This window comes from Labrus mixtus, chromosome 7, assembly GCF_963584025.1.
Source record: "Labrus mixtus chromosome 7, fLabMix1.1, whole genome shotgun sequence".
Lineage (NCBI taxonomy): Eukaryota > Metazoa > Chordata > Actinopteri > Labriformes > Labridae > Labrus > Labrus mixtus.
In genome coordinates this window covers 19,066,235-19,091,856 of record NC_083618.1, presented here as the reverse complement: position 1 = coordinate 19,091,856, position 25,622 = coordinate 19,066,235, and the positions used below count along the sequence as shown (strand labels likewise).

At 40.6% G+C, this 25,622-nt stretch overlaps 3 protein-coding genes across 4 annotated transcripts in view; all 3 read left to right on the top strand.

Moving 5' to 3' along the window:
• phc2b (polyhomeotic homolog 2b (Drosophila)) overlaps window positions 1-12,119 on the top strand; it is a 45,607-nt gene extending 33,488 nt beyond the window's left edge. For both annotated transcript variants that reach the window (XM_061041092.1, XM_061041091.1), the window contains exons 10-15: window positions 3,634-3,845; window positions 5,126-5,255; window positions 6,834-6,939; window positions 7,033-7,147; window positions 9,028-9,352; window positions 10,221-12,119. In XM_061041092.1, the coding sequence (XP_060897075.1) occupies window positions 3,634-3,845; window positions 5,126-5,255; window positions 6,834-6,939; window positions 7,033-7,147; window positions 9,028-9,352; window positions 10,221-10,375 (1,043 nt within the window). In that variant the 3' untranslated portion in view covers window positions 10,376-12,119. The remainder of the gene's footprint in view (window positions 1-3,633; window positions 3,846-5,125; window positions 5,256-6,833; window positions 6,940-7,032; window positions 7,148-9,027; window positions 9,353-10,220) is intronic.
• LOC132976879 (SAM pointed domain-containing Ets transcription factor) overlaps window positions 1-25,622 on the top strand; it is a 217,033-nt gene that overhangs the window by 82,600 nt on the left and 108,811 nt on the right. The gene's annotated exons all lie outside the window — the stretch shown is intronic.
• Window positions 13,286-24,506, top strand: LOC132976874 (T-complex protein 11 homolog). The gene is made up of 10 exons (XM_061041101.1): window positions 13,286-13,437; window positions 14,718-14,798; window positions 14,923-15,052; window positions 15,175-15,295; window positions 16,388-16,608; window positions 17,877-18,013; window positions 19,564-19,745; window positions 20,725-20,906; window positions 21,372-21,544; window positions 24,029-24,506. The coding sequence occupies exons 2-10, from the start codon at window positions 14,720-14,722 to the stop codon at window positions 24,259-24,261; spliced, it is 1,458 nt and encodes a 485-aa protein (XP_060897084.1). The 5' UTR covers window positions 13,286-13,437; window positions 14,718-14,719; the 3' UTR covers window positions 24,262-24,506.

The window sequence follows — 25,622 nt, the reverse complement described above, 5'->3', positions numbered from 1 at the left end:
ATCATAGTAGGGATCGTAGGGATCATAGTAGGGATCATAGTAGGGATCATAGTAGGGATCATGGGGGGATCATAGTAGGGATCATGGGGGGATCATAGTAGGGATCATAGTAGGGATCATGGGGGGATCATAGTAGGGATCATGGGGGATCATAGTAGGGATCATAGTATGGATCATAGTAGGGATCATAGTATGGATCGTAGGGATCATAGTAGGGATCATGGGGGGATCATAGTAGGGATCATGGGGGGGATCATAGTATGGATCATGGGGGGATCATATTATGGATCCAGTTTGAGCTCTGCAGGTAAAGCTGTTTACATGTTGATCCCCTGAACAGAAAAAACATTTTTTCCCAAGTGAAGATCTACAAAAGGGTACCTCTCAGTCTCCAATAGATGCTCCATGTGTTCATAAACCTCGGTACTGTGAGTGGAACCACCTGAGGAGCCTGGTGATCTAATCATTTGAGGATATGTTGAAGAACGGCAAATTTATTTGAATCAAAATTAACAATATCCACTTTTTTTAAACATCTCAATGATGTGACCTTACCGACCTCATGTCTAAGATTTGAATTAGTCCCATTGCATCATCAGAGGCTATTTTATGCTACTCTTCAGCTCTGCCCCTTACGTTTAAGACATAAACAGGCGACCATTGTTAAAGCATGACACAAAAACACTTTCCAAAGGCATCTTAAAACAAAGTTTTTCTCTGTAGACGATCTCTGAGGCATGCTTGTCTAATTAACAATGACGACCACAGCTCAGAAGAACCAATGTTTCTAAACTTAAAAATTGAATTTGGGTTGACTCAAGTGCTTTCAAAACTTTAACCAATGAAAAAGAAAGTTTGCTTTATGTGTCCTGAAAACCCTTGACTTGTTGCAATGTCAGTTAAATGTGTTTTCACAGGAAAGCTCATGAAACACACTTTGTCAGTCAGGTAATGTGGGATAAAAGAGGTTAAAAGCAGCTTCTGATGAGCGTTTTGAATCTGTAGCTTTGAGCTACTCAATGCTGAACACTGAATTGTTTTTGTTGTACTTCATAAATGTTGACACGGATCAGTTTCTATGGTGATATTTTTCCTACATGGTTTGAAATATTTTGAATGTTGTGTTTCATGTCAAATGAAACATTCTGTAAACCACAAATTGCCGTTTATGGGCAGTAAGTTGGGTGTGATGTGCAGTGGAGGTGCACTGCTCTCCACCACAGCAGGAAAATATTTCTGTAATCCAGCGGCCTGAGGGGCTGATGAAGATTCACATTTTCTCTCTTTGAGGAACTTCAGAGACAAGATGTTTTTAAGTCAAAGTAAAGGCTTATTTTATGTTCAAGGTAAAAAGCATCAAAGATCAAGTGAGCCGAATATCACGGTGAAGCCACTGACATGCTCTTTGAGCACAGATTATTCACTTCTATTTCTATACTTCTATACTGGACTTCCTGGATCATTGATCAGTCTGACTGTAACCAAAACCATCAACAACACACTGTCCTTGACCTCTGCGCCTCTAAATCATAACAATAACAAAAGATGTAGTTTAATATGATCATAAAATAGCTTTGGATTTTTAAGTTTTGATCATTGTTGTTAAACAACCACTATTAAAATGCATGTAACATGTCAACTCATTTTGGGATGATGTACAGTTTTACTTCATATACATTTTAGTCGTTGCTATTCCTGTAAGTACTTTTAAAACTAGTAAGATAGCTGAATTAGTTGGCATGAAAACAAAAACTAAGTGACTTAGCTTCCTCATCTACTGGTTATTTCCAGTGGACCTGTGACTAAATTAACTGTACTGTCAAAGTCATCTCTATTGTCAGTTTTGGACATACAGAAAAATCAGAAAATCGTTTATCTCAAACACAATTATGATAATTAATTAAAAAAGATACACTTATATATAAATAATCTCTCTTCAAAGACACTCCCCACCACCACACACACACACAAACAAAATAATCTCTGGGGGGTGCATTGTGGGCACTCAGACCTCGGCCCTGAAATGTCTCGTTGTGGCCCTGCTGCTTAAAAATCGCGCCCTGTTTACGCTAATAAGGCACGTAGCTTTAAAACAAGCTTCAAGTCACTGTGACTAAAATAAACCCGTCTCTACACTCAGTGTCTTGGCTCAGGTTCATGGATGAATCATATATGCATGCAGCTGCAGCCTGAGGAGGATCAGACTGTGCATGTGTGATAAACTGGGGGTGGAGGGGGGGCGGACCCTGGTTTAAAGAAGCTTTCTCTTTACGGCGCTGCTGCAGCTTTAAAGCGAGCCACAGTGTGGACCAGCAGCGGCAGGTCTCCGTGTGTGTTTCTCTGTCGGATTACCACAACAACAACAACAAACAAACTAAAGCGAGCATGTTTTCTGGGTGAACACGGCGGACATCTGCGCGGTAAGAAAACGTAACAACGCTGCAGCTTCGACTGTAGATCTGTTTACTTTCGCTTCGTGTGTAAGTGAAGCAGACACTGTAGCTGTAATAGTGGAAGCGATACAGGACGGATTTATTCTGTTATTGATCTTCAGTGTGCCAGTAGGTCACTACAAATGTTGGTCTGTTATTACACTGTCAGCAACTAGAAAAGCGTTTTAAATAATAAGCAGGGACTGTTACACATGTAGAAGCTGTAATGTGATAAATGCGACTGTTTTGAATATTATCACTTTATAAACTACGTTTCTGACGCATGCGTGCTTTAATCTGCGATAAAACAATAACGACAGATTGATACATGTCATTAGAATTAGCCATACATTTTGTTTTTTTTAGAAGTTTAAGTGTGACGATAACTTTACATACAGTATTTAAAAAAGGAAATATTTACAGTGGTCTTGTATTGACCTGCCTCTACATTGCTGGTGTAACTTTTTATACTGCTATTTCATCCAACCATTTTAGTTTAATCTAAAAAATAAAAGGTAGAGTAAAATATTGAATGTGTTGCATCTTCCTATTACAGTCTGAAACTACTAAAACATTTACTTTATCTTCACATTTAATAATCTGGAATCAGAAATATTTAGATTTTTTTAATTAAAAGATTGAATCAAAATGAATCAAGGACTGCTGGTAATACATATTAATAGTAAATCATCTATTGCCAACTTTTCTGAATAAAAATGATGACATGATCAACAAAAAATACACTTTAAATGTAAACTTGCAAGTATAGTTAGTCTAGAAAAAGCATGCAAAAGCATATCAGTGTATGTGTCCGACTTGCAATCAGAAAGGTGACTTCTAGCTCAAAGAAAACAAAGATGGCAACATCTCCAATGCAAAAATACCGACTTTAAAAGGGTCAAATACGAACCAATGGATGACATCACTGTGGCTACATCCACTTCTTTTATCCATGTATGTATCTATTATGTAGACATAAAAAGAATAGTTAATCTGAATAAGAGGATACACAAAGTTCACACACTGATACCAGATTGTTGTATTCCTTTTTAGGGCCATATATGATGAGGGGAAACATAAAATATTGAAAACAACAAATCCATCACTTTTTTCAACTCATACTTTATCCACCAGTGGCAGTCTCTCACAGAGTACACTCCCTTTTATAAACTCAGCGGTGCTGTATTCATTGCTTTGTCAGGAGGGGGCTCAGCCAAGAGGCCCAACGCTCCACCTGGGACCCCGCCTCCAGCCATGACCTCAGGGAACGAGAGCGAGGCGCCCACCGTGACGGGCAGCACGCCGCAGAACGGAGAGAACAAACCGCCCCAGGCCATCGTCAAGCCGCAGGTCCTCACTCACGTCATCGAAGGCTTTGTCATCCAGGAGGGAGCCGAGCCATTCCCTGTGTGTGTAAGTGCCTCGACTATCAGAGAGAGAGAGAGAGAGAGAGACACGACAAACAACCAGGAGCAGACTGACTCTCCTGTGTACGCGCCTGCAGGGAGCTGTCAGCAGGAAAACACCAAACCTTCTGTTACTACAAGTAGTGACAGCTCGCAGCTCCGCTTTGATTCACTCATTAATTATAGTGACGGGAGACTGTGTAGCTGGAGGAGTACACATGGAGGAAGGTGTTTGTGTAATCAGAAGCTCAATGCAGCATCCAAAGCCATAAACAAAATCTCTTCTGTAATCAGTCATCACCTTTAAAACTGAAGATTCTTTATCTTACTTATGGCTGTAAGTGTTTCTTCCATGTTGTTGACTTTGTATCATCTCATCCTGATTCATCTCATTTAGAGGACGCAAAATGTGACTTTGACAAACCTTTTGTTATGGTTCAACATGAACACATGTACTTGTTGTAATTTCAGGCTTGGCGATCAGTGCCTCCTACTGTACACTGGGTGTAAATACCCACTACATGTAATACAGGGCTCAGGAAACACGGCTCATTGTGTGATACAGCATGAAACATACCAGTATTCACAATGACAGTGCTTTTTGGCTTTTAATTTCTCATTTTTAGTAATATTGAAAGTTATTGTTTCATATTTTCATTATTCATCATTTGTGTTTATTCTATAAAACTGCAGCAAAAATCTAAAAATGAATGATTTTCTGATGAGCAGTCCAAAACCTTCGATCATGCAATTTATTAAACAGATACCAATCAAACATCTTCCATTTTAACGACTGAAAACAGGGAGCGTATGGCCTTTTTTCCTTGTTTTGACATCTGCTGTGGATCATGATAGTTAATTGAATAATTCAATATAGTTTAATCACTGTTGAATCATACTAAAATGTCAAAATATCTGGAGTTGTATAGGATACATGTGTTTCTGTAGATTCTCTAACAGCCTGTAATGGTAAATGGAACAATTACAGGAATCAAAAACTCCTTCAGTGTTCATGTGAAAGTTAAAACCAGACAACACCTGAGACCATCTGAGTCCAAATTTCATTATTCATTCAACTGATTTCTTTCATATGATGGTTTCTGCACTACTTTTAATGCGTCCATTTCAAACACAGAGTTAAAGTATCACATTCTCCTAACTTCATCTCTGGTCATAATCGCTTCTGATTTATATCACTGTCATCCCTACTGCTGTTTTTCTGCTGTTCCTTTTACCATGCTCAGTTTCATTTGGTGGATTTTAAAATGAACTTCTTCCTATCACCAGGTGGAGCGTCTGCCCATTCTCATCGACAGCCCAAAGAAGCTTGACCACCAGCTCTCCTCAGACCCCGACAAAACCCCCGTCAGCAACGCAGCAAACTCCGACTCTGAGCCCGAGGACATGAACGAGCCAGGTGAGACGAAGAGTCCTTCACAAGTACAGCAAGGTTTAAAAGACAGAAGCTCTGAGCTGCTCTGATAAATGAAGACCACAACAACCTCTTACAGAAAGGCTGCCCTCAGCTTGATCATGCTTCTTCATCTCTTCACCAAAACAAGTGACCTGTACATGACACGACCTCCTTACTAAGACCAAAACCAACCTGCTAAATGATGACATGGGGATTATCATTTTTAACTCCTGTAGTCTTCTTTAGTCAAGCAACAAAGCTGCATGTTGAACGTAAACATCTTCAGTTTGACAGTAAAGGCTTTAATCTGCCTTCATGTTTAAGTGTTAGCGCTAACATGCACTGTATTTCAGGAACGTTCATCATTACTGTGACTATAAGTTAATACCTGATCAGCTAAAACCACATTCAGACATCCTTTAGCAGATTCACATTCAGTGATGCAGACAGACAGATAATAGTGTAACACTAGCAACACTAATCATTGTTGTTTGATAAAAAGAAAAAGAAAAACCCGGCTGTAACTTTTGCTACAACACAACTTGCCATGCAAACATACGCTCCTGGTGATTAATCTTTCTTTCTGCTTACCTCGATAGAAAAGGTTGAATACTCTCCCCACTGAAAACTTGTTCTGTTGAGTTCCTCAATCCGTCCTTCAAAGTTTTGTTGTCACATGAGCGTTTGTGCGTCTCTAAAGGATGTGTGAAATGACTCAGCCCAGCCCTCCCCATGTACCACACTGGTGTTTTTAGTTAATATGGGCTAATAATGCCAGTATCAACGCCAAGTTTGATGATAGATAGATAGAGGAACGCGAATGATCTCAAACTGGGAAATTGTTGTCACAGCAGCAGCAGGTTAATCAGAACAAATAACAGAGAGAAGTGAATCCACAGTAAATAAACCCGAGCATCAGAAAAAAGAAATGGACACAGCTGTTGAGTAGAAAAACAATAATACACTCAAATAAAATCTAAAATGTTAACATACTCTAATAAGGGAAGTAGAGGTGTAACTGTCCAAATATACTCATTAAGTGTTACTGATGGATTGCTGACTGCGTGCAGTTTGAATTAGACAGAGACGATCAGGGTCAGAGTTCACTGCTCCTCAGGTGAGCTGTTTGTGCTGAGTCATGGCACCATAATAAAGCTGCATTCAGTGGGTGTCATTGAACAAGGCAAATGTCTAGAAAATGTTGATTATTTCATACTGATGATTTTGGTATTTTGGACTACATACAATGATCGACTGTCTCATTTGACAAAGCTAACTATCTATCTGCGTAACTTAACTTCATCATGTAAATACTGTAACATTATCTTCATCAATCTATGCATACTGCTTATGTACATACTGTAAGAACTCTACCTCATATTTCATCTCGGCATTTTTGCACTACTCACAACTGCACTATTATCTTATTTAGCTTTGTATATATTACTCACGCTTATATTGTGTTTATATTTAATGTTATTCTTTTGTACATTGAGAGCACAGTTACCCAAGACAAATTCCTTGTGTGTGTCTAAACATACCTGGTATCTGATTCTGATTTTATTTGATGTCCGTCTTCAGACAAAGATCAGGAGCCCAAGCTGACGTGTGAATACTGCGGCTGGGTCGACTTCGCCTACAAGTTCAAAGGCTCCAAAAGATTCTGCTCCATGGTTTGTGCAAAGAGGTCGGTCAACTTGTTCCTTCTTCTCATTCAGACAGATGCTTATTTTAGCTGTGATGTTTTGAAGAGCTCTAATCAATGACATTTGGTGCTCAGGTACAATGTGGGCTGCACGAAGCGGATCGGCCTTTTCCGCCCGGAGAGGAGTAAGCCGACCAATCGCTGGCGGAGAAGATCTCAAGGCCGGCCCAGCATAGAGGCTAAGAAGCAGGTACAGAAATAGACACAGTCCTTCTCTAAAACGTCCTCATCAACACTTTACCTACCCATCAGATCCTGCTTCCACTGCACATTTTATGCCCCGCACATTTCACGCCCCGTGCTTTTTAATGAACTCGAGCATCGTTTGTGTCCGTGCCCGATTATCTCCCTCTGTCTCTGAAAGGGTCATTAAGCGCTCGATGATCTTTGTTAACGTTTATGGGTGACCAGCGGGAGTGGGGGAGCATTAGTAGAGATTTTCTGCCTCCTGCACAAGTTATAGAGACATCAACAGATTCTGGATTAGCTTATTTTGTTGTTCAATCAGCAGACTTTGAATTAGAGGGAACACACTGAGACGCTCCTCTCTGCACTAGATTGTATTGTAAGTTGTATTGATTTAATAAAGTCACATTTTAGTGCATTAATGGCACATTGTTGGCAATACAATCTGAAATGTAGTGCAAACATGTAGAACAGGAGATCATAATATTAAATTAAAGTAACAAAAATTTAAAAAGTAGTGCGTTCAGAAAACAGTAAATATGTTTACATGCACAAAAGACGGCAAAGGAATCATAAACATGGAGAAAACTAATGGTCAGTTAGCAAGTCTTTTATTCCAGGGACATTTCAACTCTATCATTTACACTTGAGTGATAAAAGTCACATGTTAAAGACTCATGGAATAATTAAGGAGAACACATTGGATTTAAGAATGAAAAGAGTGTCCTAGCTAGAGAGTCAAAAGTGATAACAAGTTTATTCAAACGTAATTCTAACAGACATGGAGAGCCAATTAGAGATCCTCCTGTTCCCCCTATTCATTCATGAATACATTATACATTTATATTTAACACATATATGCAATGAATCCTTAAACATGACATTTTTATTGCATTATTAAATATAGAAATTTGAGGTTTTTATGTATTATTGTGTCATACATTCATTTATACGCCCAGCCCGCTTGGGTTTACATGACACTATGAAATACAACATTGAGTGCAGAGTCGCTCTATTCATTGTCATGAAACAAAAAGAGGAAGTAAACTCTAATCAAACAGAGTATCTCGTCTTTTTTCACAAGCTTTTGAGACAAAATTAGCAAGCTTGAACAAATCAAACTTAAACAGCCATTCCAGTTTTTAGCACATCTGTCCACCCCAATATTTCAGGTTTTTGACGAGATACTTCATGAAACAATAATCATCTTAAATCATATTTCGTACAATGCCCTTCCTGTTGACCACTCACTCACTTAAAACAATATAAGTTCTCAATTATTTAGTCTATTTGTTGTTTTATTTATTGGTAGATTGTTGCTGCTGCCTTTGCGCTTGTTGTTGTTGTACTTTTGGTCATCATCTTCCTGCTTTACACTGTTGCATTTTATTATTCTTGAACAGCACATTTCTAACAGTACTTTCAAAATAACTTTTGATTTGATCACATATTTTTGACCCAGTTAAAATCTGTGCTGATGCATCACATTTTCATGCTTCAGGAGAGCTGTGCAGTACACACACTCCTGGGTGGAGATGAATCTTTTTCATGTTTTCTATTCAAAATGTGTGGAGTTATGTTTTGCCTCGGGGGTTTGGTCATGACTCTCCAGTGGGGGGTGCTTTAGATTTATGTTCAGATCAGGTGCTAAGTATGATAATCCAGAGGGTTCAGCACCTGACAGAGTAGTTTTGAGGCCTTGATATCGATCCAACAACCCTATCCAACCCCTGCAGGTGTGTTCTACTCATTCCAAGCGATGTACTGTATCAATCTGACTTATTACCTCTTTAATCTTTGCTGCTCGGAACACAATGTCCCGACAGTCGTGTAACTGATGAGCCGTTCATTCCTCAACTGTCTTGACTTCATTTTCATTTCCAGAAGCTCTCCCCGTCACCGCAGCAGACTCAGGGGGGGTCCGTGTCCTCGCCGCATCCCTCTCAGCCCAGTCAGGAGGAGTCCAGCCCGTGTTCGGACATGTCCAGCTACGAGGAGCCGCCGTCCCCCCTGTCTGCAGCAAGCTCAGGACCCCCGGCTCCCACTCCGGCCCCTGCTCAGGTCCCCGTCCACCGGCATTCCAGCAGGGCCTCGGACCAGGAGGTGCTGAGTGGGAGGGATGAGCCTTCACCCTGTCAGCGCTTCATACCCAACGACCCCACCAGGTGGAACGTGGAGGAGGTGTACGAGTTTATCCGCTCACTGCCAGGTCAGTGAAGTAAACAAAAATACACAACAGACTCTTTGACCGATTGTGGTTCAAGAGGTTTTTCACTGACGCGTCTTTGCCCTCCAAAACAAACAGCTTAGCATTCAAATATAATGTCTGTCCAAAGTTCTTCAGCCGACAAGTGAGACAGATGTGCGAAAGCCTCTTTCCCTGCTCGGGATGCAAAAAGGAAAGAAGCCAGTCTGATGTTCACAACATGTCCAAGATGGCCGATTAAGCAACAGATTGTGTCTCTATGATGACAGTTTTTGTCTTTATATCAATGCTAATATAGTTAGACAAATCCACAGTATGACCAAATGAGTGGAAACTCTTGCATTGAATACTCCTGAACATCACCTGCTCGGTTCACTCTATCTCTCTTTCATTTTATTAGGAGGCTGGCAGCAAGCAGTCGTGATAAAGTCGGGGTGACAGTTTTAGCGGTTAACGTTCACACATGTAGCTCATCCGGACTCATTGTAGTAAATTTCCATGTGTGCCATGCATGTGTGAAAGGAGCTAGCCAAGTTGTCTTCATGCTAAGTCATGATTTATTAATAGTTGATTGATTTTTTTTATTTTGTGAGGATTTCTTGAAGGTCTTTCTCCGTTTTGTCTGGTGTTCAATACAGAGAATACAAAAGACTTCTGTTATTTATTCTCCTAACTAGGCAGTACCAAAATTATAGCGATCATATTGTTAATTTTTTTAAGTCTCACACTGGTATCAGATCAGGACTCGTTTTTTAAGATTTTCATTTATCAGAAAGGCACATATTTTCTTCTTCTGTATTGTGAATTCTGTTTTTGTCCTGTGACTGACTGCTGCATGCTCTTCTTCTCCTGCTGTTTTTTTAAAATGCAGGTTGTCAGGAGATCGCAGACGAGTTTCGCTCTCAGGAGATTGATGGACAGGCTCTGCTGCTGTTAAAGGAGGACCACCTCATGAGCACCATGAACATTAAACTGGGACCCGCGCTCAAGATCTTTGCACGCATCAACATGCTCAAAGACTCCTAGCAGAAAGTGTGTGTGTGTGTGTGTGTGTGTGTGTGTGTGTGTGTGTGTGTGTGTGTGTGTGTGTGTGTGTGTGTGTGTGTGTGTGTGTGTGTGTGTGTGTGTGTGTGTGTGTGTGTGTGTGTGTGTGTGTGTGTGTGTGTGTGTGTGTGTGTGTGTGTGTGTGTGTGTGTGTGTGTGTGTGTGTGTGTGTGTAATAGTGTGAAAAGAGAGCAGAATATAAAACTTTGGCACAGGGCAGATGATGCGTCATCGCAGCACTGACAACACAGACTGACAGCACTATGACCTCACCTTCTCTTCATTTACTGCTGGACGGGTTCCTTTTTAGCGAACATTCACTTTGGACCTGCATCTGCTCCAAAAAAATAAAACATTCAACTTACCTGCCTTTCTATCAAAGTGGAGCTTGAACACTGGGAGCTGTGTTTAAATACAATTAACAATTAAATCATCTGACATAAAATCAGCTTCCAGTTGTGTGTGTGGCAACTTCCAACATGTTGTCATATAAACGAGTAGATATTCTTGATTTCCTGCAGTTTTGGTGTCTAAAGCGACACGTTGCCTCCTTCTCTTCAAAAAAATAACTCGTCCATAAATCAGCACTGCTTCCTTTGACCTGAAACATGCTGCCATGTATACCTATTTAGAGGGTTAAGATCTGATCTTAACGCAGGCAGGACTTTAGATAACACAGACACTTATTAATGCAGGGTGAAGATGCAAATGTATTTTGTCAATTTCATGATCGATAACACTTTTGGATACAGATTTCATGATAACAGCAGGTGTGAAAGGGCTCTTTGATGTGGCATGAGACAAAGTCTGCTGAAGTTAAAAAAGAATAAATTAAGAGGAGAACACTGTTCAGTCGTGCATGGGTGGGGTCATACTGCAGCACAGTCTTTACTGAATTAAGGCATTAAAACAAAAACAATAGAAGTCTGACTGAGTTATTATTCATATAAAATTATAAAAGAGGTTTTTGTACAGTTGTGTCTGTGTGTGAATGAGAGAGGAGTGGATGTATGTGTGTGTCTGGGAACAAAAGATTGCTTCATTAATTTGCTCATTTTCATTCAGAAGATGCCCCTTTTGCCTTTTTTTCTCACAATAAGACTCTCACCGCTCCAGAATACAAAGCTCCAGCGCAGGAAGAAAAAAAAAAAGAAAAGGTTTGAGCAGCTTCTTCTCTGACATTGATTTCCCTTTCATGAAGAACTCTCCTGCTGATTTCAGCAGCTTACAAATGATTGTTGCCGTATTTGAAAACGGTGGACTAAATAAGGACTTTGATTTCTTGTCTAAGTTTGGTAGGAGGACACTAAAGTATCCAAGGTACAATTCAGGTCTGCTGTCTCTATGCAGACCTACTTCTGGCACTTATTTCCCTTTGTTTGCTTTAATTTAATGAGCTCTGGCGGCAGCAGTGCAAAGATTGGAGTTTGTACATAGCAGATCGTGTGAGGACAGACGACTGAAACAGAGTGTGGAACTGTCTTTCTTTTTTAAGTTATGCTTGTTGAGACAAATTTAATGTGGTTTACTATTTTGAAATATGCAAATGTATAAATATGGCCCAGGGTTGGTTTTTTTTCTCTGTTCTTTTTTTTTCTAATGAAAATATGATCATATCTATTTGTGTGTTTGTGGATGTAATGGAAGGTAAACTTTTTTAGATAAGGCTTGTATTTATCAAACGGTTTGTAACAACATTTTGCAACCATAAATAATTTGCAGTACAGTTCTGTCTTCAGTCCTTCTTTATGTGTGTCTATAAGATTCAACAATTTAATACAATGGTACTTTGTTATTTTGTGAAGCTTTCTTGTTAACCCGTTAAAGTTCTACTACTGTTTATCTCGGTCACAGTCTCTTCTCATAGGTTTCAGAAGTTCCTGTTTTTTAGGAACTAACGACCCAACACACTGAAGTGAATCATTGCACAGTTCTGCACAGCTGTGCAGCAAAACATCTGTATGGAAAACCCGGTGTTTTAACTTTTTACTTTAAGATATATTTCAAACAACTTATCTAACATTGATGATTTATGCTCCCTGTTAAATTCTCAAATAATGTAGGATCACCTTTTAATTCCATGAAGGGTAATTACGTAAAAAATAATAATAAACGAATGGATTTTAATCACATCATCAATTAATCATTAATCTTTTTTTTAACTCATTACAACATTACAAGTCTATTAAAACCGGTAATGTTGGAATTAAATAAGTCGGAGGCAATTCAAAAAGTGTGGAGGGTCCTATTCGTTTTTCTTTATATATCCTAAAGACAGTTCATAAAAGTGTTAAAAGGGAAGCATTCACTTCAGAGGATAAGAAAGACTTCAAACACCGACTGTGAAGGAGTGTTCTGGTTTAAAAAAACAGCGTTATTGTTCATATTCATTCACGGACTTTGTCTGTTTACATCACTGGTTAACATTAAACCAGAGGGTCCCGTTTCAGTGCACAGACTCGAAGTTCCGGGTGTTTTATAGGAAACGTGACTAATTCCAGCTTTTTACCTGTAACAATGAGCCGCTCGTGCGAACACAGCTGCTGCTTTCTGCGTTGTTTCCAGTGAGTTTCAAATTCAGATTCAAACAATGAACAGGTACGATGAGTTTACTTTCAAACGCTTTATTGTGTCAGCTGTTTGTACCGTCAGAGGGGCGAGAGCAGACACGACCGACCCGCCCACTGTTTTCATTTGAGAACGGACCGTACCAAGTAAAGCGTCGTCTTTTACTGATTTCTGTGCACAAACGAATAAAAGTAAATCACTCTAAACATATATATTCTCCTATCAATCGAGCTACGCTGTTTTAAGTTGAATTGATCATGTGTTACAACGATTAAAGCGTCCATTTGTTTGTTTAAACTACCCCCATATCTGAATGAGAATGGTTTAGTCCAGGTTCAAACTTGATGATGTTGCTGTACGTGGATTTTAAACGGCTGATACATTGTTACCTGAACGTAACAACAACGTAACATTTGACAATTTCACATTTTTCTTTAGTTGAATTTCTTTCAAAGTCAACGAAAAACCAACAACAGGTAAGTTTGACCGGATTTTCAATAATTTCCTGACATAATGGTAGATTTTTAATTACAGATGTTTTTAACAGGTGAGGAAAGAAACTACTCAAAACACTAAGATATTTTTTTTTACACAATTTAAACGTTTTACTTTCACATTGAGGCTAAGTTACAGTACGAATCAAAGTCAATAAACTCAGTTTCATTAGTTAGGAAAAAAAACTTTATTACTCTTTCTCGGTAATTCTCAGTTTGTTTATGATAAAAAGGTTTTGAAGTAGGCTAAATGACCACGCCTTTAAACTAAGAAAGGTAAATAATCCATAATCACTACACTGAAATGGGCTTATCTGCTGTAAGCTTTACTCATTGTCTGTAGTATTTATTGATTGATTGCATTTATTTATGTGTCATGCACACAAAGTGCCAAAACCCTCACAGGTTTATAAGACACCAAATATTCAGTTGCAGTGGTTTAACATTTCACAACATTACAAAGTGAAATGTTCCTTTTACAGTTCAGTCTTAAACAGTGTATTTGGTATTTTCTCCCAGCATGCTTTGCAGATAAAATCTGCTACAATAAAGGTTCCTCTTCTAATTCAAAACTCGAGTTTTTCATAATCATCTAACCAGAAGAAATCAACATTAATGGAAGACCTTTTCCAAAAAAGAACATCCATTATATCATCATATGTCATTAATAGATTAATAGATGTCACATTAATGTAATAAATATTACAGTTCTTCATCACGGCTTATTTAAACTAAAATCACATCGTGATGCTTTTAAATGACATAGTTTTAGTTTCTGCCAATAAAATTATATTTTTTTGAACATTGTTTTTATTAATCGTCAACTACAATGTACAAATATATGACCACATACTGTAAATGAACCATCACTCCCTCCCTAATACAATTATTTTTAGGGTTTTAAATGACTTGTTTTCATTGTTGTGAGGCTGCTTATGGGTTTAATGATTCATGTGTTATTGCCTTGCTGCCCTTTGAGATGTAGTCAGATTTGTTTGATAATCCAAAACCAAAATATAAAGTTCACTGATGACAAAGAAGAGCTTTGATTTACACATTTGAATAGTTGAAATTCTGTCATATTTTCTGTTTTGCAGGTATAAAGCCTATGTTCTGTTAGATGTGTCACTATTTATTCTAACGATAATGAGACTTAATTGTATTTTTCTTTGTACCCAATGTTACATCCATTTCGACTGATTTCTTCAAGCTCTGTTGGGTTGATTGTTCACCGAGTCATTTAAATGTCTATGTTGTTGCAGAAATGCCGAATCAAAGAGACGAGGCGGCCGGCGATTCCCCCGCTGACCTTCCCTGTCTGGAAAAACTTGACTCTCCTACGGGTAAGACGCTTTATGACGCTGGTTATTGTTTTCAGGCACGTTCAGGGACCATCAGTAATTGAATTATTACCACGGTGGCAGTTTTAATTATCTGTGGGTGTGTGTGTCCTGTCGGTGGTGTCAGGGAGCCCACCCACCGCCTCATTATCCAGTCTGATGGAGCTGGAAAATTGTGTCTCCAACCTGAGCCTCGCACACGAGATAGTGGTGAACAGAGACTTCTGCTTCAAACCCAAAAGCCCTCCTACAGACAGGCAAGAAAAACACTCTCCATCACAGCCTGAGTGACCTGCGTTGATCTTATTTCCCAAAATAAATGGATGGTTTAATGTCTTTGAGCTGTTCTTCTGATCTGTTTTTTTTTTCTCTTGTGTAGCCTGGAGGGCAGAGTGACAGAGATTGTTCACCGGGCGTTTTGGGACAGTCTTCAAGAGCAGCTGAACACTGATCCTCCAAACTACAGCCACGCCGTCGTTCTGCTCCAAGAAGTCAAGACAGTGAGTGTTTTATGGTATTAAATCAGAGGCATTAGAGACAAAGGAAAAGGGTCTACTGAGTTCTCTGATGCCATTCATGCTCATATAGTTACAGATCAGCACAACAGTGTGTGAAATATAGACAAATGACACATAGATGTGCATGATTTCAGACCCTATTAGAGCTATCGATTAGAGCGACTTGGAAATAAATATGATACATTTACCAGAGTTTTATTGCTGGGGCGGCTGTGGCTCAGTGGTAGAGTCGGTCGTCTCTCAACTGGTTGGGGGTTTGATACCCAGCTCCTGCAGCAACATGTCAGATGTGTCCTTGGGCAAGACACTTATCCCCAAGTTGCTCCCGCTGCTTGGATTATTTAATACTAATGGACACTTTACATATAAACCATTACCATCTGTGTGTGTGTGAATGTGACCTGTGGTGTAAATGCTCTTGTTTTCACGATCGTGGGACGCCAAAACTGAAAATGAATCTCAATTAATTGCCCAGCCCTACAGCTTATGCTACAGTTATTAATGTGAGAAATACTAGTGCACTCAAAAAAGGATGCACATAGACACATGCTTTATCACGGGCAGGCTTTGTTACTTCCTGGAGTGTCCACTGGTTGCCTGGCAACCTCACACCGACTAAAGAACTTCTTTTTAAAAAAGCACATAAGTGTAGACTGTTCTTCTCAGTGTGATGACGATTTGTTTCCTGCGTTGATACAGAATCATATAGTGAAAAAGAATCAGATATACATACTGTATGTATTATAATTAAGGAGCCTCTGTATGAACATATGGTTAATGAGAACTCTGTGTGGGTCTGTGCCTCAAACACATCTTTGAACAGCATGTACACAAACACAACACTATCCCCCTTTAAGCATAAAAAAGCGAATCACAGCACCAGCCTGCTGATTAATCAGTTAAGCTCTACCAGGGATTCATTTTATTTATTTTGGATTACATTTGTAGGATTAACTGATATATATAATCTGTTTTTATGTCGAGTACCTTGTTATAATCCACAGCACTGATGCTCTTAACAACATGAACCCTGGAGGATAAACAGACTAAAGACAGCCTCTCATGTGTTTCCAGATGCTTCAGTCCCTGCTGCTGCCGGGTCACGTCAGACTGAGGTCCCAGCTGGATGAGGTTCTGGACATGGATCTGATCCGCCAGCAGGTGGATCATGGAGCTCTGGATCTCCGCAGACTGTCTGCATACATCATCAACACCATGGCCTCTTTATGTGCACCTGTACGTGACCCACACATCCGAGCACTCAGGGACCTGCAGGACCCTGTGGAGCTCCTGAGGTGAGGGGCCGGTTCACATGAACCTTCAAGAGAATACCGCTCGTGTTTATAAAAATAAATATGTACAACTCATGGTGGTTGTATGACCTATTTCCCAGTCCTGTAGCTGAATGCATTTCCTTTTATAACAATGCTAGACTGCATTATGGTCTCCAATTTAAAACACTGTCTTTACTCTAAAAAATAAAACAGCTGAGTTTCTGACCTTCAGATCAATAATAGGCCGTAATAAAGTAATGACATTTTACATCAGCTGCCAGTGCAGCAGGGTCAATATGCTGCAGGTAACACAACTTTCTGCTGTTATTTTTCTTTTTTTATATTATTATATAAATTATTATATTATTATATTATATTTTAATAATGAACCATTCTTAATGTATTATCCTGACTGGAATGCAACAGGTGTAAAGGTCTCTCTCCAACTTTGTAATTAAAGCCTCTCCTCAGTTCTTAGTAAGTTCTTGCTATTCTTAAAACTAGTGAATGACAAACTTCATGCCACCCCTTCATAAGTCGGTGCCAGTTGAGTCGGTTGGGCCACCCATGCAGGTCAACAGTCGGGACACTTCCCTGAGTCATTTAGTCTACCTTCTGATCTCAATGTTTTGTAGTATGAGTTTTTAAAAAACGTTTTAAAAAAATGTTGGTTTCTGAATTTTAGCCTGACAGGCACCTGAAAAGAAAGTGTAAAGAAAAGCAAACAAGATCCGCACACAGAGAAGCTCCCGTTTGAAGGATTTCTTGATGAGTGATGTTTTGAGCCAACATGCTCTCCCTCAGATTGAATAGACAGGGGAACCACTTTGTGAGTGGACTAATGATTTTTTTTCACTCTGAAGCATACAGTACACCATACTACTCATGCAGATGATGAGAAATCTTTAAGAAGCATTAAACAACCATTAGGCATTGTGAAAACACTACAGAGTCATCTTTCAGTTTGTAAATGAGGCGCAAACTGGAGCTAAATCTGACTCGCATTCGGAGGTTACTAGTAAATATTAGACATCAGTAATTAAAGGAAGCCTGTCAGCTTCACTTGAGATGCTGTACATCTAATTACCATACCTCCAGTCACTGAGAAGAAGACCTTTATTTTCCTTATTGATTTCTTCTCTCCCTCTGTCCCTCTTCCTCTTCTTTATGTAGAGCACTTCTTCTGTTTTCAGGATTGGGTATGACTTAAAAAAGCTTTCTTGGGTTTAAACGTTTTTCAGTAACTTACAACAATACACTCACACATAATCCTCCTGCCTGTTGCTCAGGGAGATCTTCCGCGTCCTGGGTCTGATGAAGACAGACATGGTAAACTTCACCGTCCAGAGCCTGAGGCCTCACCTCCTGCAGCAGGCCGTGCAGTACGAGAGGACCAAGTTCCAGCAGATCCTGGACCAGCAGTCAGGTAAGGACGAGGAGGAGTGATGGATGAGGAAGGTGACTTTCTGGCAGTAAAATATATGGTTGTGGCATATTTCACTTTTCAATTAAAGTGATTTTGACCCTTGACGCTGTAAAGCAGGAGCCTGCCATTTCTCAGCGTTTCATAGATTAGGTACAGAGCATGACAGCCAATCAGTGAACTTTATTCTGTCTGAGTGCAGCTGGCAGAGTGACAGGACCCTCAGTGCTGACACAGTGATGTTAGCCCTGCTACTAAAGAGTTTATTTTATCCCCTAAAAGTAAATCGGGGAGAAATGGTCAGCAAATGTATTTAAAGCATTTTTTCATCTTTGTAGAGTGAAGCAAATGTGCTGCATACAGAAGCCCTGAGAGGACATGCATCCATACAATTTATCTTACATTGTGGTAACAAGTAAACATGGTTTTTCTCAGGATCTTGACTTATTTATGTTGTTGTCTTGAGCTAAGAATTCTGTTTTTTGGGAGATAAATGAGTTGATGCCGTGTTCTCGAGAACTCAAGAAAACCAGCCTTGTTATCCTGAAGTTACCAGATGAATACGTCAAGGTCTGGAGAAAGCTACCGGGAATTATTTTCTCAGTTATCACAGGGAAAACTGAGTAAAATAATATCTGTGGATCTATGTCAGCCCGGCATCGCTGTACGACTGAATTGTTTTACGATGCATGACCAAAACTCATGATTCATGTGCTCGCACTGCACGACGACCTGAGAGCTCACACTGTACGAGTAAAGTCGTGATGGAGCATTCACAATTATCAATAGAAAACTCCCACAGACCGAGGTTGAAGTCTGATTTATGTGTATTTACATTGTTTCATATGCTTAGCTCAAACATTCACACCTGCCAAAACGCTCTCACTCTCTCTCTCTCTCTCTCTCTCTCTCCCTCTCTCTCTCTCTCTCTCTCCCACACATCAGCATCTTTCATATACACAAGTCTACTAGCAGCTAAATGACAACAAATATTCCCTTTCAGTTAGAGGTCTGCATACATTTCCTTTCACTGTTTCTGTCACGATAGGAGGGGGAAGACGCATTGAACAGGCATGCCTGTTGTTGTCATAGTGATTTTGTCTGCTGTCTGTCACTTTTTGTGCAGACACAATTAGGGAAAGAAGCCCTAAAGTCAGGGGGAATTTGGCTCGTGGCTCTGCACTCGCTGTGCGTGTGTGTTGCAGTGGTAGCAACCAAAAATATCAAACATGCCAGAAAATCATCCGAGGGGTCGGGAGCAGCTGATCGGGGCCGCGATCAAATGTCCTGCCTCGAGTCATAAGACTCAAAAGCGGGTCTTAAATCGGCCTGAAATGTACGCCTGGCGTTCGGGCTTCTCTTGCTGCAAACACAATAAAACTAGTTTAAGTTTTAACACTTAAAACAACACATTTATTTTGAACTGAACAAGAAACACCTTGTCTGTATATGGCAATAACTACCTTTTAAATCTATTGATTAAGTGTAAATACGTGTGCCTCATGTGTACCTGTTGATGTCTTTGTCATCTGTATTGTATTGTTTTTCTCCAGCCTCTCTGGACTACACCAGCGCTTGGCTCCTGGCAGCAGCGTCAGAGGAGGCGATGGCCGTCAGAGCTCAGTCTGACTCTCCCGCTCCTGACAGCAGAGGTCCTGTCAGCCCCACTGCTGTCCTCACCAGGGCCTACATGCGCCTGCTTCACTGGGACCCACACGACCAGAAATATCCCGAGGTCAAAAATTATGTCACACAGCACTCTGCCTTTTTTCCATCGCGGTGATATTTTATTGATCGTGGGGGAATTTTCAACTTCCCTACACACTCCTCCTCACCCTGCCGCATGTTAAAGCATGTGACACCACATTAGAGCTCATGTGGCGTTGTAGATCAGAGGCTCACAACCTTTTTTTTATCTGAGGCAGCCACGCAGCCCTGTCAGGTTGAATCAAGTACCCCTTCATCAACATCAGCCAACATGATCCTAATGTGTTCACTGGAAATGATCTCAAAAACTGTTATTTCACACCATAAATCATCAGATATTATAGATATATATCAATTTATGTTCATGATACTTAAAGTTTAGGAATGTTTTCACATTGAACTAATAAACCAGTCAGAAGAGTATGCATTTCTATTTTTACTTTTATCTCATATGCTCATCATCAACAAGACCCAGAGCCCAAATGATCATCTTTTAACTGCTTCCTTTGTCTGATCAGCAGTGGGTTTCCAAACGTCTCGGCCCATGACCCCCAAAAACAGGTGCTAGAGACTGGGGACCCACACTGTCCATAGGGAGTGGTTAAAACATTTACCTCTGAGCACAGCTGGGCACACTTACACTGGCATTAGAACAGTCTGAACAGCGTAACTTTAGTTTAGTGATGTATTGTAAGAAATACTACAAGTAGAACATGAGTCATTTCTTGAACTACCTTTTTGTATATTGTCACAATACTGGTTAAAATATGCAATTTTAAGTTTGTCTATTTTTATATGTTTTGGAAGAATTTTCGCGACCCCCTTCTCAGTGTCTTGTGTCTATTTTAGCCTTAAACAACTTCAACCACATGTCTATTACTTTACCGACTTAAGTAGGTTTACCCATCGCTATAAGCTAACTGTTTCATCTATGTGTCCATTACTGTTTTAGGAGTCTTTTTTGGTTGTTTATATAATATAATTGAGCTGTTTACCTCCTCACACAGACTGCTCTGATGGACCGAGCTCGCCTGGACGCTCTGGGACAGCAGCTCCAGATGTTGGTCTTGGAGGCCTCGGTGCTGCTCTTGACCAGCGCTCATTGTGGAGGCTCTGTTTTCTCCCTGCAGGGGTTTGTAGGTAAACTCAGGCCCGCCATCGCTGCCCTGCTGGAGGGCAGTCACACCAGGTAAGAGGAGGATTTGGTGATGCTTGTACTGGCTGTCATGGAGAACAGGTATTGTATGAGAAGGAAACCAATGGAGGTGACAGCAGACAACTAGCTTGTCAAGACTGATGCAGCTAACCTCATTCTTTCTGTTCGAGAGAAGGGCCGTCATGATTAGAGGATAAATGTGGAGCAGCAGCAGCAGCTTGTGATATTCAAAGCCTGCTCACACTCTGGTCCAAGCTGCAATAAAAAGTAGCACAGGCTATTTCTCCCCTAATCACATTTATTAAAATGTCCTTTCATTTAATCCAAGCCTCTTTTGAGACTGTGATGCTATTAAAGAGCCTCATTTATTGACTTCCCCCCCTGAGTCCCTTTGCTCAACAGTACATATAAATGGATACTCTCATAGCCCTGTGACCTGATACACATCTAATGAAGCCTGCTGGTGATTTGTCTGACGCTGGTTTTGTGCTGCTGCAGGGAGGCTGAGCTGAAGGCTGCACTGCTGGGGATCGGGGATGTCGTACTGCAGCAGGTGACCGAAGCTGTGAGCGGCCAGGGAGGAGCAGCGCTGCCAAAGGAGAGCCTGGATCTGCTGAGAGGACAAATATCTGAGCTGTGGAAGCACAGCAACCCTGTCCGCACACTCATAGGTCAGCCCGAGAGAGCGACACAGATTTAATTTGTACCTGATTATTATTTTATGGTTCTGCTTTATTTAAGATGTGGTTAAGAAAATGATGTACATCAGACTGAAGAAAAAGAAAACTCCCAGAACTATTTAAAACTATTTCAGATAAAGAGAGTGAAGAATATTTTTACCTGTCAGAAGATATCAGCTCTCAATCAGTGTTTCTTTTTTCCCCCTGAGATTAATCTTCCCATCATTTACCTGAATGATGTTCATGTCTGAATGTTGTGTGGCTATTCCCTTCAGGCAAAAGTGACGTCCTTGTATTGGTTGTTTTCTCCAGTCGACAGTCCAAGTTAACCTCCAATCACCATCGTCATGTTTTATCTATTTCTATTCTACACTAATCATTTATCTTATTATATTTAACTCCTCTGACTGTACTTGCTAGTTGTCTTCTTTTTTTTTTTACTCTTCTTCTATGTTCATTGTACTTTCACAAAAACACAAAGGTCAGTTCCTTATGTGTGTAAACCTACTTGGTAATATACCAGATTCTGATTGTGATATGGAGAAAAACAAACCACATTTTTTTTATATTTAATGAGCTGGAACCAGAGAACTAAATCCAATGATTTAGTCGATATCAAAATAGTCACAGAATAGTATTCTGTTAACTGATTAATTGAAACACATCACTTTCAGAGTTCTTATTGATGAGTATGTAAGTGTAGATAGATGAGCCCAGGTTGGTGACTGTTTTTTGTTTTTTTTGAGAACTCTGACTTTTTAGGATTTTTATTGGCGGCTGCGGTAGAGTCGGTGATCTCTCAACCGGTCGGTCAGGGGTTCGATTCCCTAGCTCCTACAGCCACATGTCCGATGTGTTGTTGGGCAAGACACCTAACCCCAAGTTGCTCCTGCTGCGTCGCTGGCGGTGTATGAATGTGTATGAATGGGATTAGTTAAAACTGATGGACACTTTACTCAGCAGCCTCTACCATCAGTGTGTGAATGTGTAGGTGTGACCTGTAGTGTGAAAGCGCTTTGAGTAGTCCGAAGATAAGAAAAGCTCTATACAAGCTCAAGTCCATTTACCATAAAAGCCTTCACAGCCTGGTTGTATATTTTAAAATGTAAGAGATGCACAAACTTCACCAAACAGTTGAAACATGTATCATGTCATTTAGTTTAAGTTATCTTTGTCTACATGTTGAAATGAAAATGTGTGCTGCTGCAGAGAGCTGACTTCTCTCTCTCTCTTCCTCCCTCTCATCCCTCTCTCTGTCTTCTTCCTCCCTCTCACTCTGTCTTCTTCCTCCCTCTCTCGCTCTTCTTCCTCCCTCTCATACCTCTCTCTCTCTCTGTCTTCTTCCTCCCTCTCTCGCTCTTCTTCCTCCCTCTCATACCTCTCTCTCTTCCTCCCTCTCATACCTCTCTCTCTTCCTCCCTCTCATACCTCTCTCTCTGTCTTCTTCCTCCCTCTCTTGCTCTTCTTCCTCGCTCTCATACCTCTCTCTCTCTCTTCCTCCCTCTCATCCCTCTCTCTCTGTCTTCTTCCTCCCTCTCTCGCTCTTCTTCTTCCCTCTCATACCTCTCTCTCTCTTCCTCCCTCTCATCCCTCTCTCTCTGTCTTCTTCCTCCCTCTCTCTCTCTTCTTCCTCCCTCTCATACCTCTCTCTCTGTCTTCTTCATCCCTCTCTCTCTCTCTTTTTCCTCCCTCTCATCCCTCTCTCTTCTTCCTCCCTCTCATCTTTCTCTCTCTCTCCTTTTCTTCCTCCCTCTCTCTCTTCTTCCTCCCTCTCACCCCTCTCTCTCTCTTTTTCCTCCCTCTCTCTTTTTCCTCCCTCTCATCCCTCTCTCTCTCTCTTCTTCCTCCCCCTCATCCCTCTCTCTCGCTCTTCTTCCTCCCTCTCTCGCTCTTCTTCCTCCCTCTCATACCTCTCTCTCTCTTTTTCCTCCCTCTCATCCCTCTCTCTCTCTTCTTCCTCCCTCTCTCTCTTCTTCCTCCCTCTCATCTTCATCCCTCTCTCTCTCTTCTTCCTCCCTCTCATCCCTCTCTTCTTCATCCCTCTCTCTCTCTCTTTTTCCTCCCTCTCATCCCTCTCTCTTCTTCCTCCCTCTCACGCCTCTCTCTCTTCTCCCTCTCTTCTTCCTCCCTCTCATCTTTCTCTCTCTCTCCTTTTCTTCCTTCCTCTCTCTCTCTTCTTCCTCCCTCTCTCTCTTCTTCCTCCCTCTCACCCCTCTCTCTCTCTCTTCTTCCTCCCTCTCTCTCTCTCTTTTTCCTTCCTCTCTCTCCTCTTCTTCCTCCCTCTCACCCCTCTCTCTCTTTTTCCTCCCTCTCTCCTCTTCTTCCTCCCTCTCACCTCTCTCTCTCTTCTTCCTCCCTCTCACCCCTCTCTCTCTCTTCTTCCTCCCTCTCTCTCTGTCTCTTTTTCCTCCCTCTCTCTCCTCTTCTTCCTCCCTCTCACCTCTCTCTCTCTTTCTCCTCCTCTTGATCAAACAGGAGAAAGGGTACAGGGCTTCCTCCAGGCCATGCTGCAGGGCGGCCCTGCTAAGAGGAGTCCAGAGCTGCCTGCTTCCCTCAGGCTAGTGGGCGCTGAGCTAGCCGAGCTGGGGACGGCCTTTGGGCGAATCGTCCACTTCAACAGAACGGTCTTTGGTCCTTTCTTTGCACCCATCCTCAGGAGGCTGCTGTTCCCACCAGGAGAGGCCGAGACCGCGGAGGACTCACGCTGAGCTGAGGGCTGACCCAGACAGCGTCCCGGTGAACTAAACATAAGCTGCAATTTGATGGCTAGCATTAGCCATGGTGTGTAAATACAGTGTGTGGGAGTGTTTGAGAGAAAGACATTTATAGTCACAGAATATATGCATATTATATTTTTTCAGTTTTTCAACAAAAAAAACGTTTATCAGTTCATGAGGCAGATGCTGAATCATAAGCAGCAGAAAAACATGAAAACCTAAAACGCTGTGTGAAAGCTAGTTTATACCTGGACAGAAAATAACAAATAGTTCTTTGTAACGTGTTAATGAGACATGGCATTAAGAGTTGTTACAAGTACCTGATGTAAATTCTTAAAACCTTTTTGATTTTCCTGTTAAACACATTTGTTATAGTTCAAACGATTGAATTCATCTCGAGATAAAAACACACTCGGGAAAACACAAAAGTACCAAAGATGATGCTAACAGCTTGTAAATAGTACTTCTCATTTTGAAATGATGCTGGTTTCTTTTCTTAGCTTGACGTTCACAGATTATTTTGTAGAATTTACCAAAGACAGCGTGCACTTTCTTCTCTTGTCTTTCTTTAAACACCTTTGCTTATAAACCCAATATATACTCAGTGTTTCCCCTGAGGTTGTAGGAGTTAGTGGGGGAGGAGCCAAAAAATTAAAGACAAAACTAATAGAATAAAAGTATTAATATCCTGTGAGTAACCATGGTTACACTTACAACAGGCCGAGTTAATCATAAAGGGAAGCAAACTAAAAGCTTTCTCTCCAGCAACGCTAAGCCCAGGATGTAACAGTGAGGTAAAAAACAAAATGGACTGGCATTGAAAAACTCGTGATAGATAAGGAGACGTATGGAAGGCCTGGTTTACTGCACAATCCAAATCTTTGTCAAAACTCATCATTTTCAGCTTGTAAGTTTCACAAAGTGGCTGGAAAGTTGAACACAATAACACACATTAAACCTAACGGGAGGACAATTCAGTCTTTGATGTGCGACCAACAGGAGGGTTTTATAAATATGGTCTACTTCCTATGAGTGTGATTATTATAAAAGCCTGTGAAAGCTAAAACTTTGAAAGGAGAGATTGGATGTTTTGTTCCTCCAGTTCCTTCCTTTGCATTTCTGTTCAATCTTACAATCATTTCACAGACTTTTTTTTTTATGTTGTATTATCCAACAAAGAGGACATGAGGTTTATATCCATTTTAATCAAATCCAACAAATTGATAAGAACGGTAAACATTGCAGAGAAAAAGACAGATGATGTAACTTGGGACAACTTGGGCAGAAAAAATGTTCACTATGATAAATTATACAACTTTCTTTTTTCATCAGTGATCTATCGTATTTCTGTA